Source organism: Penicillium coprophilum (genome assembly GCF_028826855.1).
Source record: "Penicillium coprophilum strain IBT 35676 chromosome Unknown utg000002l_segment0_segment1, whole genome shotgun sequence".
Classification (NCBI taxonomy): Eukaryota; Fungi; Ascomycota; class Eurotiomycetes; order Eurotiales; family Aspergillaceae; genus Penicillium; species Penicillium coprophilum.
The window spans coordinates 1,461,847-1,475,254 of NW_026622722.1; the positions used below are offsets into that span (position 1 = coordinate 1,461,847).

At 47.4% G+C, this 13,408-nt stretch overlaps 3 protein-coding genes across 3 annotated transcripts; 1 reads left to right on the forward strand and 2 right to left on the reverse strand.

Annotated features, from left to right (window-relative positions):
* Positions 1 to 3,941: 3,941 nt before the first annotated feature.
* Positions 3,942 to 4,992, forward strand: N7500_002601 (uncharacterized protein; the record flags this gene model as incomplete). Its single annotated transcript, XM_056673747.1, has 2 exons — positions 3,942 to 4,258; positions 4,311 to 4,992. The coding sequence occupies 2 exons, from the start codon at positions 3,942 to 3,944 to the stop codon at positions 4,990 to 4,992; spliced, it is 999 nt and encodes a 332-aa protein (XP_056534272.1).
* An 805-nt stretch (positions 4,993 to 5,797) lies between these two features.
* On the reverse strand, positions 5,798 to 7,547 carry N7500_002602 (uncharacterized protein; the record flags this gene model as incomplete). Its single annotated transcript, XM_056673748.1, has 4 exons — positions 5,798 to 6,133; positions 6,183 to 7,364; positions 7,417 to 7,464; positions 7,524 to 7,547. 4 exons carry the CDS (start codon positions 7,545 to 7,547, stop codon positions 5,798 to 5,800), a joined length of 1,590 nt encoding a protein of 529 aa, XP_056534273.1.
* Positions 7,548 to 8,288: 741 nt separating this feature from the next.
* On the reverse strand, positions 8,289 to 13,111 carry N7500_002603 (uncharacterized protein; the record flags this gene model as incomplete). The annotated part of the gene is made up of 10 exons (XM_056673749.1): positions 8,289 to 9,150; positions 9,198 to 9,627; positions 9,715 to 9,812; positions 9,868 to 10,019; positions 10,071 to 10,646; positions 10,703 to 11,391; positions 11,439 to 11,620; positions 11,722 to 12,712; positions 12,777 to 12,911; positions 12,958 to 13,111. 10 exons carry the CDS (start codon positions 13,109 to 13,111, stop codon positions 8,289 to 8,291), a joined length of 4,269 nt encoding a protein of 1,422 aa, XP_056534274.1.
* Between the last annotated feature and the right edge of the window lie 297 nt (positions 13,112 to 13,408).

A 13,408-nucleotide genomic window follows, 5' to 3' on the forward strand; every position in this document is an offset into this window, starting at 1 on the left:
TAATGTCTTCCTTTCCACAGTCTGCCAGGACGCCATCGAAGCTAGAATAATCGCCACCGGTCAGACTATGGGATTAGACGGAAGTGAGGGGGGTGGGGAGAAAAGAAGAAGAAGAAAGAATCGGGGTCGCGACGTCGCTTTATACACCCCAGGCGGTCGGGGCTAGGATGGCAGTAATCCATGAATGCTTCTCCGGGGATAGCAAGCGGGACGGCCCGTTCCGGGTAATACCGGCTATTTTGTATCGTCCCTGCCTAGTTAGGTAGGTATGCCCTCATTAATCCCAAACTCCATCCATCCCGGCGGGAGGTCCGGGCAGAGCAGGCTCCCAGAACTTCTTCTTTAATCCCCAACTTCTGCTTGCGCTCTGGCTCGGGCTTGGCCCAATCTTTGATGGGCGTCTATATCGTACAAACAGAGTGGTCAATCAGGATTTCTAGATTGGCGAAACTGGAGCATCCTACATACCGCCTTTTATATTATGCCCCGATATTCATGAAAGCAAATCGCGTGGCTTTGTACAGACATATCCAGCTTGCTCAACGCTATATTGGCCGCAGCAAAATGAAATTGTAATTTGTGACAGCACAGCGTGTACGTAAGGACAAATATGTCCAGAGATGATGGCAAAAGCGCAGAGAAAACGCGGTGTACAGTGGGCGCATAGAGGCTGATTGTCGGGGTCGTTCAAACGCTGAATATGCAGTATACTAGATCAGAAGGCGGTTTGGATCAGTACATCATTTTGGCCGAATATCAAATCGCCAATTCCGTAGGGCATCATAGCAAAACGTTGATGAAGATTTCGGTCCTCCTTTGTCCTTCATCATTATTCAATTGACATTGGAAAGATATTCAATGTATAGGGATACAGCTATAGAGTATATCCAATACGCATATCTATATCCGGATTGCGTCAAATAAAGGTTGTCATATTAGTCTGGGGGCGTAGATTAAACGTCCGTGCTTTTATTGGTATTGGGATGGCGGACATGGGAGGTGCAAGTAGGCTTTTGACAAAAATTTCGACAGTGAGACCTTTTAATTATTGCCGAACTATTGTCCCCATATAGACCAGCTTTCTCAAAGTCTTCCTTCCTCATAATTATACCTCCCTATGAGACATACTGCAAATACATAACGTTAGGAGAAGTCCATAATGTGAGAAACGTAAGAGTACATGGTGCAATGGGAGGGGATCGAGCTAAGGATTGAGAACGCGAGGCTCCATACCGTAGAGTATGCTACTTCACGAACCTGGACCCATGGATATTGACTCGTTGCCCGCAAACAGTACCTCTGCATTCCCTGTTGTTGAAGCTCTATTGCTCTTTATTGTCAAACAGGTTATTGTGTCTGAGAGTTGGCTTGCAGACAAAGATGGCGCTACGTGTGGAAATGACACATTTAGGGCGTAAAGGAGCAGGAAAAATATATACCACAGGGGACCTGTTCAGCCTTTCTGCTTTTGAATCATACAACTAGAATATCACAGATTGAAGTAGAGACATCTTTATACAGGTATCCAAATCACAACAGCTGACGGTGCTTACTTTTGCTATCCTTTGGTGTCACACCACATACCCAGGCCACTCTCGGGAAGATCTCCATCATTGGATCCGGTTTGTCTGGATTGCTGCTGGCCCTCATAGTGTAGTATATGGTGCAAGACCTGGTTCCTTCTCAATGTTCGTCTCCATGATGAAGGGGACCGGAGATATAGGACTTGTCGAAGCAAATGTTGTGATTTGGCATTGGGAAGGTCTTTAGAAAGCCCTGATAAGCGAGATGGACGTTGGGTACAGTATCTATATATGGTTCAATAGGCGCGTCAATTGTAGCTCGAATCTAAAAAGAGAGATGATGAAGCATACGAGTCTCCTCGAGAGGTCTCGTGTTTCGGAAACTCGCTGGCCGCGTCACGAGCAAGAAGGCCTGTAAGCTCTCACGAGGGTAGAGAGTGACAAGAGCATGCTTCATTGCGGGGGGGGGGGAAGGGAGGCGGAGTTGTTTTCACTAGTGTGGTTGAGTCGGGTTCCAGAACCTCAGTTCGGCGAAGTTGCTGAAAGGCGAAGACAAGTCGCCACGTGAGATTCAAAACGAGAGGAGTTGATCGCAGGGGGGGAGAATGAAAAGCTTTGTCGAAGGAGAGGCGTTGATCTCATCGAGTAGCGGATTGCTGAAGGCGTAGAGTAAGTCGAAGGAGAGAGTGGCCCTCCAAGGATAGTGGTACGTGGGTATGGCTGCTTGTGGGTGTGGAGACTGCGTAATCGGGTAGCATAGCTGGTTGGCTTTGATGAGGGGTGCGCTGTTAGGTTGTTTATGGTGACAGCAGCAACGGCGGTCGCGGTGATCCTTTGGAGAAAGAAGGACTCGGAGGGTTGGACGTGGAGAGGGGGTTAGATGATGCTCCAAAGGGCTCAGATTCTGTTCAATGAAAGAATCTCCAGAGACCTCGAGACACAGGGCGCAATATGAGCCTTTATGGAGTGACAGGAGACCTTGCCGCGGAATAGCTTGTTGGTTGATGCTAAGGTTTTCTTCTTCAAGCACCCGGGCAAGCCGAATAATTGATGAAAAAAAAAGAGTCGCGTCGACCGGGGGTAGTGTGAGCCCAGTGACACAGTGCAAGAGACATGTGCAAGCACAGAGGCCACTTGCGAGGTCCAAATATTGATAATCGAAACGTCCTGTGGTGGCAGGACTGCTAGCGATTAAGCTAACAAGAACAGTTACTACGCTTGATCAAAGCCAAAAGGCAAAGAGAGCTGGGGAGAAGAGAAGAGAAGGAGAGGCCGGGGGCTTCGGGCTCGCTTTATACCCCCAAGGCGGTCGGCAGAGCGGCAGTAAATGTGGGGTATCGGTGGGCGGGCTCGGCCCGTCCCGTACCAAATACCGGGGAGGTGCACACTATGGGTCTCCTTGAAATGTGCAAACGCCAAAGATACGATCTTTACCACGCTCAGTAGCACGTGAGCAGCAGCTCTCCACAATCATATTCGAGGTCTCTTCCCCTTTGCTTTTATAACAGGTAACCTACGTTATAGTGAAAAATTCCTAGTTCTAGGATACCGCCATTTCATTACTGGAAATGAAACAAAGAAACCCCCTTCATTGCTGCAAGATTTTCACATTTGTTTGCACAAGCATTGGTCAGAATCAGTATGGGCCAGCAAGAAAAGGCATTTCTAAAGTAGTGACATAGTATCTTATGTGACCCTGGAAATAGCTATTCTAAAGAGGGTCGGAGTCAAAACAGGGAGAGTTTTGGTCCTCGAGGTGGCCACTTAAGACCTTTGGCGTTGAATTCGGTCGCCTTCAATCTTGGAGTAAAGCCGGGACTTTCTTCGACGGGCAAGTTAGCTAGAATGATACAATATTCCAGACTAACTGATTCCAAATATAAATGCTTTTGGCCTTTCGGTGGCAATGGCGGTAATAGGAAAGATGTGATTCGTCCAATGCATCTTCTACCCTAGTAAATGTGATATGGATGGATTGCTTGCGTGTTTGGCTTCTGAGCTTGCACGGATATCCTATCATAATTCTCAATTTCTCTCGAGGCGCCAATTCTCGAGTATCGCTATGCACTAGGCTAGTTAGGCGATTGTCGTGGCTTGATCTGATAGGCTGCACTACGTTATAAGCCACAATTGCCCCAGAGTGTATATGAGCCGCATATCTGAATATATGTTTGACATTTCCACCCCAAAGATGCGAATATTTCGTGATTTTAGACAGTCATGGAGCCTATAGGTGTAGCTTTTGCTGCATTTTCCCTATTTAGTGAGCTCGAGGCCTGCGGCAAGAGCCTTTGTCGATTTTCTCGGGATATTCGCATGGCCAAAAAAGAGGTCATGCTACTCAAACACGAGATTTCAAATTGCCGACTGTTAGCCAGTATTTTTGAGGAGGTTATCAGGCCGGTTCAGAACAAAGTTATGCGAATTGCTAGGGAGGAGAAGCTCGATCAACGACTTCGTGATCAGTCAAAACTAGCCCACGATCAGATCCGAGAGATTACCCACAAACTCAGGCCATTACACCGGGGGAAAAGTACCGGTTTTACGAAATTACAGGCAAAGATTCGATGGCATTTCACGAAAGATGACCTTCAATTTCCGATGGCTACATTAGGTAGCGTGAAGTCCAGCCTCAATCTGTTGACAACACTCTCATTACTCGACTCTGCTGTTGCCAGCTTTTCCCGGGTTCCAAGTTCGGATCATGCAGGAAGAGTTCAAGCTCTTGAGAAGATGTTAGTAGCCCGGGTTTTTGGACTTCATTGAAAACTAACAAGCAGAAAATAGAACGGCTTTGAAAAAGCAAGCTCGCCGAACAGAAAGACAGTTCAGCGACTCGATGAAGGTACTTCACGAGCAAGGTCGTCTTGACGGACAAACACACAGTGCGGGAAATACCCGAGTGATAACTATCATTATCAAGGAAATTGAAAAGGGCACCATCAACGATGCGCGAGACTTGGTTAAGAGATTTTCCAACCAGTCTCAAGTAGTAGCACATCCAACAGATCCAGATGCTTCCTCGCATTTGACTTCTGAGGATGACATGTACTCACAACTCCCTACTTTCGTCATCAGAACCAGTTCCCCCCGGTACCCAGGCCCCGAAGCTCAGATAAGACGAAAGCCAAAGGGTTCTCCTCTTCGTTCTCGAAGCTTCACCCGCGACAGCCTGCGTACCCCCTCCAAAGAGCCGAGGCCAATTAGCAGTGGGTCGGAGCTTTGGAGGGAAGCTCGCGATCACAGCCCAGCCTCTTCTCATCATAGCGCCCGGGTTACAGTTGAGCCTGAGGTCGAGCTGCCTGTTTCCCACGCCTTTGATGATACAGTCACGGGCACTCCACATTCCCCTAGAAAATCTCGAAGCATGTACCAAGCCATGCCTCCTTTCAATGACTCCGACCTGCGGGAGAGAGAGACCCGAAACCGCCGACGTCAAAGCCATTCCCGGAGTCAAAAGAAAGAATGACACGCCAAACGTGAGCGATTGTTGAATCAGTCAAGCGATAGACATACCTATGTAGACCTATCATTTTGGCATCAGCACAATTGCCTTTGGCGTCTACTTGGCCTGATCATAACCGACATTGCGCGCTCCGACCTTGACGCTGGTTGTTGACCCAGTCCGCGCAGGGCGAGGCTGTATCCTAGAGATATCGCACACACTTGTCACTCGTGAAGTTCTCATAGTCATGCAATTTATATAACTCAAACCGCGTGGGATTATATTTGTGACGATATCCGGAGTACATCAGCAATGGTCATCGGAAGTGCTGGATGAGGATGAGTTGGGGGAACGCAATGGAGCTGAGCCACTGGAGGGTTGTAACGTGTACCAAGCATGATTTGGGATGGATGAATGTGCGCTATTGTGGTGTAGCAGTGTCTTTCTATATGACTGGTTTCAATTACTGGAATCTACATCACTCTCGTCCCCTGGAGATTCAAAAGTTGTGGCAGGTCAATCCAGCGCAAGAGGCCCATGGAGAGGGGGAAGTTTGAACAAGTATAAGTCCTTTTCCTTCAGATATTGCTACTAGGATATATGACTAGTCAATTGGATATGAGTTACATGGTCAGAGTATGATAGTCAATATACTTTGGATACTTAATCACCATGGCCATTTGCAAAGAGCATCCGACTATACAGCATCGTAGGAATTCACAAGAGCTAAATAGGTTTCTTTCGCAGTTCGACGTCAAAGCATAAAATTGTAACAAAAGGAGATGGATCTAAAGATAACTCAACAGTCAAGTCTGACATTCATCAGAAATCAAGACTCGTGATACATGATGCAATTGACCTCGAGAAGAAACTCCCATAACTCGTCCATTGGTGTTATCGCAGGTAAGAACATGCCACCCATAGACACCACGTATTCAAGAATACACTTCTTCTGATCGGTAGTGAGGAAGTTTCCTTTGTCCAGGGACATACCCATGATATCCACCCATGTGTCTAGCGATAATCCAAGCCAGGATTCCTCGGGTTCCTGGAGCTCTTGTCCATCCAACCGTTGACGGGAATGAAACAATCCAAGGTTGATGGCATCTATCATGTCCCTTTCAAGTCCAAAGCATTGAAGCATCTTTCCTGACAAAAGTTGAGCCTTTTTTTATTAGCACACTTCAAACAACACGAAAACATAATTCACTTACATAGATGCATTTCTTATTGAACAGGATGGTTTCCACCATCTTCCCCATCCTCACGGCAATTCCCCAGATCTCCGAGTCACGGATCTCACTCGCAGTCGCGAGATCGTAGAGCCGCTTAGCGACAATGTGAAATTTACTACAAGATGTATCTTCCCACGGTTTACCTTTGCGCGAGGCAATCGGAATGGGAGTCTCCAAATTGCTAATAGCCACAGACAAGGTGGGCCCATAGAAAGACGGAGCTTGCTTCGAAATTTCGGTTGCCCAGTACAGCAATTGACTGACCTTTTGAGGTAAATGCTCATTTGGTCGCCAAGTGATGCTCGGATTCTTTTCCTCAGCTTCCGATTGAGAGGCAGCCACCTCCGTCTCTGGAAGATAATAGCAGAGGAATTCGCGTGATTCCTGCATCTTTAACATTCCCGACAGGTGGATTACTCCAATGGCTGACATCGGAATCCCGGTCATAATCAGCTCTGGCACTGACCGCAGACCACGGGTTTTGCGGAAGTGTCTTTGGTTGCTCTCCGATGCAATCTCAGACGCTCCCTCGGGTTGAGGCGTTACATATTTATCCATGGGATGCGCGGAGCTTGGAGCTTTGTCTTCGATTGAGAGAGAGGTAAAATGATCAATGTTAGGACTGTTGTCATCAGAAGGCAAGTCCTCGCCTTCGCCAACAACACTGGACTGAGTTCCTTCGTCGGGGAGAGGAGCTTCCTGATTCGGAAATCCAAGGTTGCTGCGGATGTATACCCTAGCTAAAATCTCCACGCCGGGGGTACCAAGAGGATTCTCAGAAAGGTTGACTCTCTTGAGCATGTAGCACTCCTCAAAGGATGCCAAGAAATACTTCCAAGCCGCCTTTTGCCTGGCGGTACTGACCTGGATACAATTCTGAGACAGATCAATGTTGCTCAGATCACCGGTGCTGAGTCTGATTGCCCTACCCAACTTCGGCAACGACTTGTAGGTTAGACAATTGCCGCTCAGCTGGAGCTCGAAGAGCCGGACAAAGCCTTCCGGGTGTTTGTCGTCTCTCTCTTTCTGGAGAGTCTCAAGCAGGGCATCGATGAAAATATCAAAGCCCTCGTCAGTCAGCTTGCGGCCTGAGAGATCAATCTTGACTGTCGGATTGAAGGAGGCTGCGTCGCAGCTGTCTCCTCCAGGGAGTCTTAGTTTCTGTCGAAAATTAGAATCAATATCAGCGGGGGAATTTCTGTACGACACATACCAAGTCCCTGGCGGTTATCTCGGCCATCTCAACACCTTCCATCGTCCGCTGCAGAGGATATGTTAGTATCAACTACCGTTCCTGGGCCTTTTTTGGGTGATACTTACAGAAGCGTATTGCATGCGAGTCATTTTGATCGGTTTAGACGGTTCAGTCCTGCTGTCGTCTTGTCGTTTGGGATCGGATGGGATTCACGATTGAAGATTTGGAAGAGGGTCAAGTTTATTTGCAATTGGAATTTGTCACAAAAGGTTGGACCAAATGTTGTAGTGATATCTTGTTGCTGAATGCTGGGTGTATCTAAGAGTATCCCGGCGTGGAAGGAATCTTTTATATCTGGATTGCTGTAGTACTACAATATCCAATACTATGTCTTCCATGACATCTACCCCTGATTGAGTCAATAGTCAATCTGGCAAAGCACATGGGGTATAATATCAAAATGAAACGAGACGAAAACTGAGCTGTGATGGCAAGACAATAGTCCTCATTTTGGACAGCGAACACGACCAGAAACCTCAAAGAATTAGAACTTGAAGTTAAAAGAAACTTTATGTACTTGGGGTAGATGTCTCAAGTCAACAATGGTCGGATTCATCCAGTGTTTGGGAGTCAGACTTGAGGTGAGACATAGAGAATCAAAGCATGATCCATACAACCGAACGTTTTTGTGTATGATCACGGACAATGACTTCATTATTCGATGCTGAGAATTCTAACGTCAATAGAGGATGGCTCCAGTATTCTATATAAGAGTAAGACAAATTGCAACATTCACCAGTTCGCAGCAATCTGGCAGACGCAAAAGAACTCATAGAGATGAAGGGAAAGCAAAACAAAATAGATCCCATGGCTAGCAATAATCGGGCCACTTAAATAAACTTAATGATATCTCTGAACTCATCAAGTAGATCAATGCCATCGTCTTCCCATGCTGCAGTCAAATCAATCCGACCGCCGGTGACGGGAGAAACAGAAGACGCAGGCTGCTCAGAGATCGGTAGTTTTTCATCGATCAAAGAGGTCGAAGCCTGAAACTGTGAAGCAGGAACAAAAAAACTTTGTTTTACCCGCTTTCTCTGCTTTTCCTTCTGAGTCTCATCTTCACTTGCCTTCCGTTTCAGGCTGGGCGATTGGTCTCGTCCTGTTGAGAGCGACAGTGGGCTCTCCTTACCAGAAAGGACTTTGTTCACTGTCATTGGCAATTCTGTGGTTTCTGGCGGTGTATCGTCCGGAATTTCAATTATCTCACGCTGGGGCTGGGGAATTGAGGGCTTGGTTTTGTCTTTCTGAGGGAGCTCAGACCGTGAGCCAGACTGCTTGGGATCAGTACGCTTCTTTTTGATGGCCGGAGCACCTATGATGTTTTTCTTCGGCTGATCATCCACCACTGGAGGAACCGATGTTGCAAGCCCCAACCCTCTGTTGCCAAGGAGACGTGACGGAGATGGGAGGTCATCGAAGTTTTCATCGCCATAATCACTGGATAGGTGTTTTGCCGGACTCTTTTCTGGCTTTCTCTTATATGAAGAAATATTCTTGTCCCTCTCTGAAAGGACAGACTTCTCTCGGCTTGTATTCTTCTTTCCAGCTTGCGACGTCGACTTCACCTTTGAAACATGGTTGGAGATAGTCAGCTGATTAAGACCACTTCCTTTTTGAGTCGCGGGGATAGTTTGCTTTGGTGGCTTCGGGGGCTTTTCCAAACCCTCACGACAGCAAAAATGTTTGCAGCTGGGATTATTAGCTTGGCAATCAAGAAAGGTATGGTTACTTCAAACCTTGTCTTGTCTTTGCATTTGTGGTTGCAAGCCCATTTGCCATTCGCAAGTCTGACTGGCTCGTACTCATCCTCATCAATCGAAAACCACTCTAGATCATCAAACTGTTGAGATTTTGGCCTTTGAGGCTCATTTGCTTTGTCATGGCGCTCATTCGTAACGAGAAAATCATCGAGTTGCAGGTCATCGCCATCAAAATCGTCTACATCCCGCCGAGATTTGGCCTTGATGCTAGTCACATCGCGTCCGCGGGGTCGAGGCGTGCTGGTCTTTGAATTCTCTGTGTCTTTGGGTTTCGAATTCCCCTTAATGGGACGAGGTGGTAGGCTCCAGATTTCAGTCTTTTGGGCATCGGTGTTTCTATCTTGCACAGCAGCAAAGAGGTGAGACGGCAAGTTAGGTCTGAGCTCGGCGTGTCGCCATGTTCCCGCTGGAAAACTGTCAGTATGAATGTATCTGATGCACAAAGACAGAAGCAAAAGGAATTATCGCTTTTGTTCGCGTCCAAGGGACTTACCAATTTCATCGCACATGACATGGCATACAATGACATGCTCGGCGCTCGTCAGGTCTGCTGTCAGTTCAATTTCCATTTTCTCTTGAAGCTTGGTCCCACTGGAATAGAATCAGTTTTGCCCTATAATGAAAGAGTCATGGATACAGATCCCACCTTGTGCGTCTGAAATCAATCAGATGTCCATCGGACCTCTCTATCAAGCAACAGAGGTAAATAGGGCGACGTTGGAAGAACTTCGGCGTCTTGTCATTCATGAAGGCAACTTCAGCCTTGAATCGGACGTTAACACAGTTAATCTTCACATTCTGTATCCCCTATCAGTGAAAGGGCGGTTATCTTCGTGAAAGATTGCAAACCTTTCCAAGGATCTTCACAGCAACCCTCAATTTCGGAAACTCCTTCAGTCTTGAGAGCAACTTTGACCCGAAAGGCGGATTCTTGCTAAGAATCATCTCAATCTGATGAGCCTCCGCACATTCTAGCCCTTCGATACTGGTAATCCCAGCAGCAGCCAACTTGCGAACTGCAACGACACCAACTTGCTCGATCTGCTTCATTTGGAGAGGCGAGCGGTCCCAGACCTTTGCTCCGAAGCTCCGGGCGAGTTCAAGGGCATTACGGATAGCGATTGAGTCACTGCGGGCTATTTGGCAGTCAATCAAGCATCGGATTAGTCGGTTCACATGTGCGAATACCAGACTTTTGTCTTGTTGGAATGTAAATTTGAGCTTTTGGAGTTGCTCGTTGTCGGGATACTCAATTGCCCCTAGCTCGGATTGAAGGAGTAGTGAGATTTTGTGGGCTGGGAGCGCCAAGTCCACTTTGATGGGAAAGCGTATGCCTGGGTCACGGTTGATCTCTCGGTAGAGTGACTTCTCGCCGGCTTTGAGGCGGATCTCGCGAAATTCTTCAGCTTGTGCGATCACGTTAAGCTGAAATTATCTGTCAATTGAAGTTCTTCTCAGCAACCTAGGAAACATGGACTCACAATATCAGACACGGATGCTTGGGGCTTCAGTGACAAAAGAACTTTCATAGTCTCAAATTGGATGTAGTACCGAGCCATAGCCTCGCCAAACTGGGTTGAACAAAGTCTCTCGGCTTCTACCAGATCGCATTTTCGAAGAAGATCGATATCCTTCTCACAGATCTGGCGAAGCAACTCGTCCTCGTCTTCTTGGTTTGCACCCTCTTTAAGCTTGTAGTGCGTCGGATTTCGGCGAAGCCTCACGAACAAAAATGTACCAGCAAGCCACTTAACAGCTGATTCGACATCTGAGATGTTACCCAAGCCAATTTCGGCGTTGAGGTGATCAATCAGGTTCAGATGTAGACAGCTCTCCAGACTCTCGGAGCCCTGAACCAGTTTCTCGTAGTGGGCTACGCGTTCCTTCCTGGTGAGAATGACTGCTATCGCATTATCGTCGAATTGAGGTCTGCCTGCGCGGCCGAGCATCTGCATCATCTCCAAATCTGAGTACTCCTTGCAGCCTCCATCTTGCCAACTGACAGTATTTTTTATTATGACGAGGTGGCAAGGCAGATTGACTCCCACTGCAAGTGTAGACGTGCAGCAAATGACATTTATATGCCCTTCTCTGAAGCCTGTTTCAATAGTGTGGCGATCAGCAGGACCCAAGCCAGCGTGGTGGAATGCTACACCAGCAGGGAGTGTTGCTATTCCAAGTTAGCACTACGCATTTGAAGTAGGGCCCAGCACATACTTTTGAGGTCCTCGTTATGAGCTTCGAGGCGTTTCTTGGGCTCTTTCCAAAGCCGGGCGGGTGGATTCGTCAATGTAAAAAGCCGAGCCAATTCTTTTGCCGTCGCGAGCGATGAGTTCCGGGTGCAACAGAAGATCATAATGGGCTTCTGGCATGAATGCATTCCGATCACCTCGGGTAACCTTGTCAAGCACAAGTTAGAATGCCAAACCAATGAGTTCAAGAGAAAGACGAGATAAAAACATAGTTTCACCAAGAAGACTTGAAAAGAAATGCCACATACTTTGCACCGCAGACTTTATCAAATGCAAAGTCATTCGAGCTAGAAGGATACCCATAAACAAACCTTTTCAGCGTGACAGGACGAAATTCCTCGCCGAAATGCTCCCGGTGCGCAGGAACATGCTGATTTGTCGCATCCTTGCCAAGCCACGTAGCAATATCCTCGGAGTTGGGAACAGTAGCACTCAGCGCTACAAATCGCACATTCGATCCGATATTCTTCATCCGAGAAACCACTGCCTCAAGCGTAGCACCACGCGTCTCCTTGAGAATATGAACCTCATCAATAAGAAAGAGCTTCACGAGCTGCATCAACTTCATATGATCTTTCCATTTCCGAGTCATACTATCCCATTTCTCGGGAGTGGTAATGATGATCTGGCTACTCTGGACATTGCGTAGCTGCATGTAATCTGTGTCTCCGGTCAGTTCTGCGCACTTGAGATTCAAGCTGGAGAACTTGGTGTGCCAGTCTCGAAAGCGCTCGCTGCATAGTGACTTAGTGGGTGCTTGGTAGACGACTTTGAAGCGTTCATCTTTCAGGGTGTTGAGAAGTCTACAAATAGCCAACTCCATCACCACTGTCTTGCCGCTCCCGGTTGGTGCCGACAGGACGATATTGTCATTGCTGTTGTAGACGGAGTGGAAGGACTTAGATTGAATGGCATTAAAAAGCGGGAAGGGAAACATCGAGCGGTACTTCTCTGGCATGACATTCACTGATACGAGGACGACTCCACGTACAGACGGTGGGATGTTGCTGAATACATTTTGACGTTGTCTATTGCTACTCAAAGTCACTGGGCTTGCTTGGGCGATCGATCCACGAGGCGACGACTGACTAGTCTCATCATTCGCCTCTAGTCTGTGCTGTCCGATCTGTTTTCCATTTTTTCTCTTCTGGAACAAAGCCAGCGGGCTTGACGATGGCCCTAATACAGGGTCCGACGAATTGGATCCATTCCATCGAGAAGAGGCGATGCTCGAGCTTGCTGTTAATTGTCAACCTTCAACCAACAAGACAGAAACACTAATACTCGTATACAAGCAACTCACGCTGAAAGAAACGAGAGAATTGTGGTGACTGTAGATCAGGTTGACGAGACGCTTGAAGCGGCGTGGAGTTCGGACCTCCAAATCCTCGATCTTGAATTGCATCCTCTCTGTCCTCTGAGGCTAATAGTTCCAGGTCTGGCTTCAATCAGCATCCACCACGATGATAAGCTGCCAGACTCACCGAAGGCATCCAATTGAACATCATCATCCCGAGCTGATGATGCTAGGTCAGTGACAGCAGTTCTGCTGCTCTTGGATGGGGACCAAGCGGTTGTGGGCCTCTGGGGAGGCAATTGAAAGGACTCAAAGTTTGAAGTCTGATGATTCCGACGCATTTGGAGATACACTTTAGTGAATGGTAGGTATTGAAGCTGAGATTTGTAGTAATGAGTTGCAGAAGCGCCTTAAGAGCTGGTTCCAAGGTCCACGAACCCGATAACGTGACGGCACGTGGACCATGCCTTTGTAGAAACTGATTCAAATGTAGCAGCATCATTTCAGAAATCAGTAATTATAGGAATTTTGAAGTATTGTGGGGTATATGAAAGTATTTCATTGCTTCGTATATATGCGTACATGAGCCAAAATCCAGCCAACATCTGACAGTCAGATGACGCGCAAATTCGGCAGCG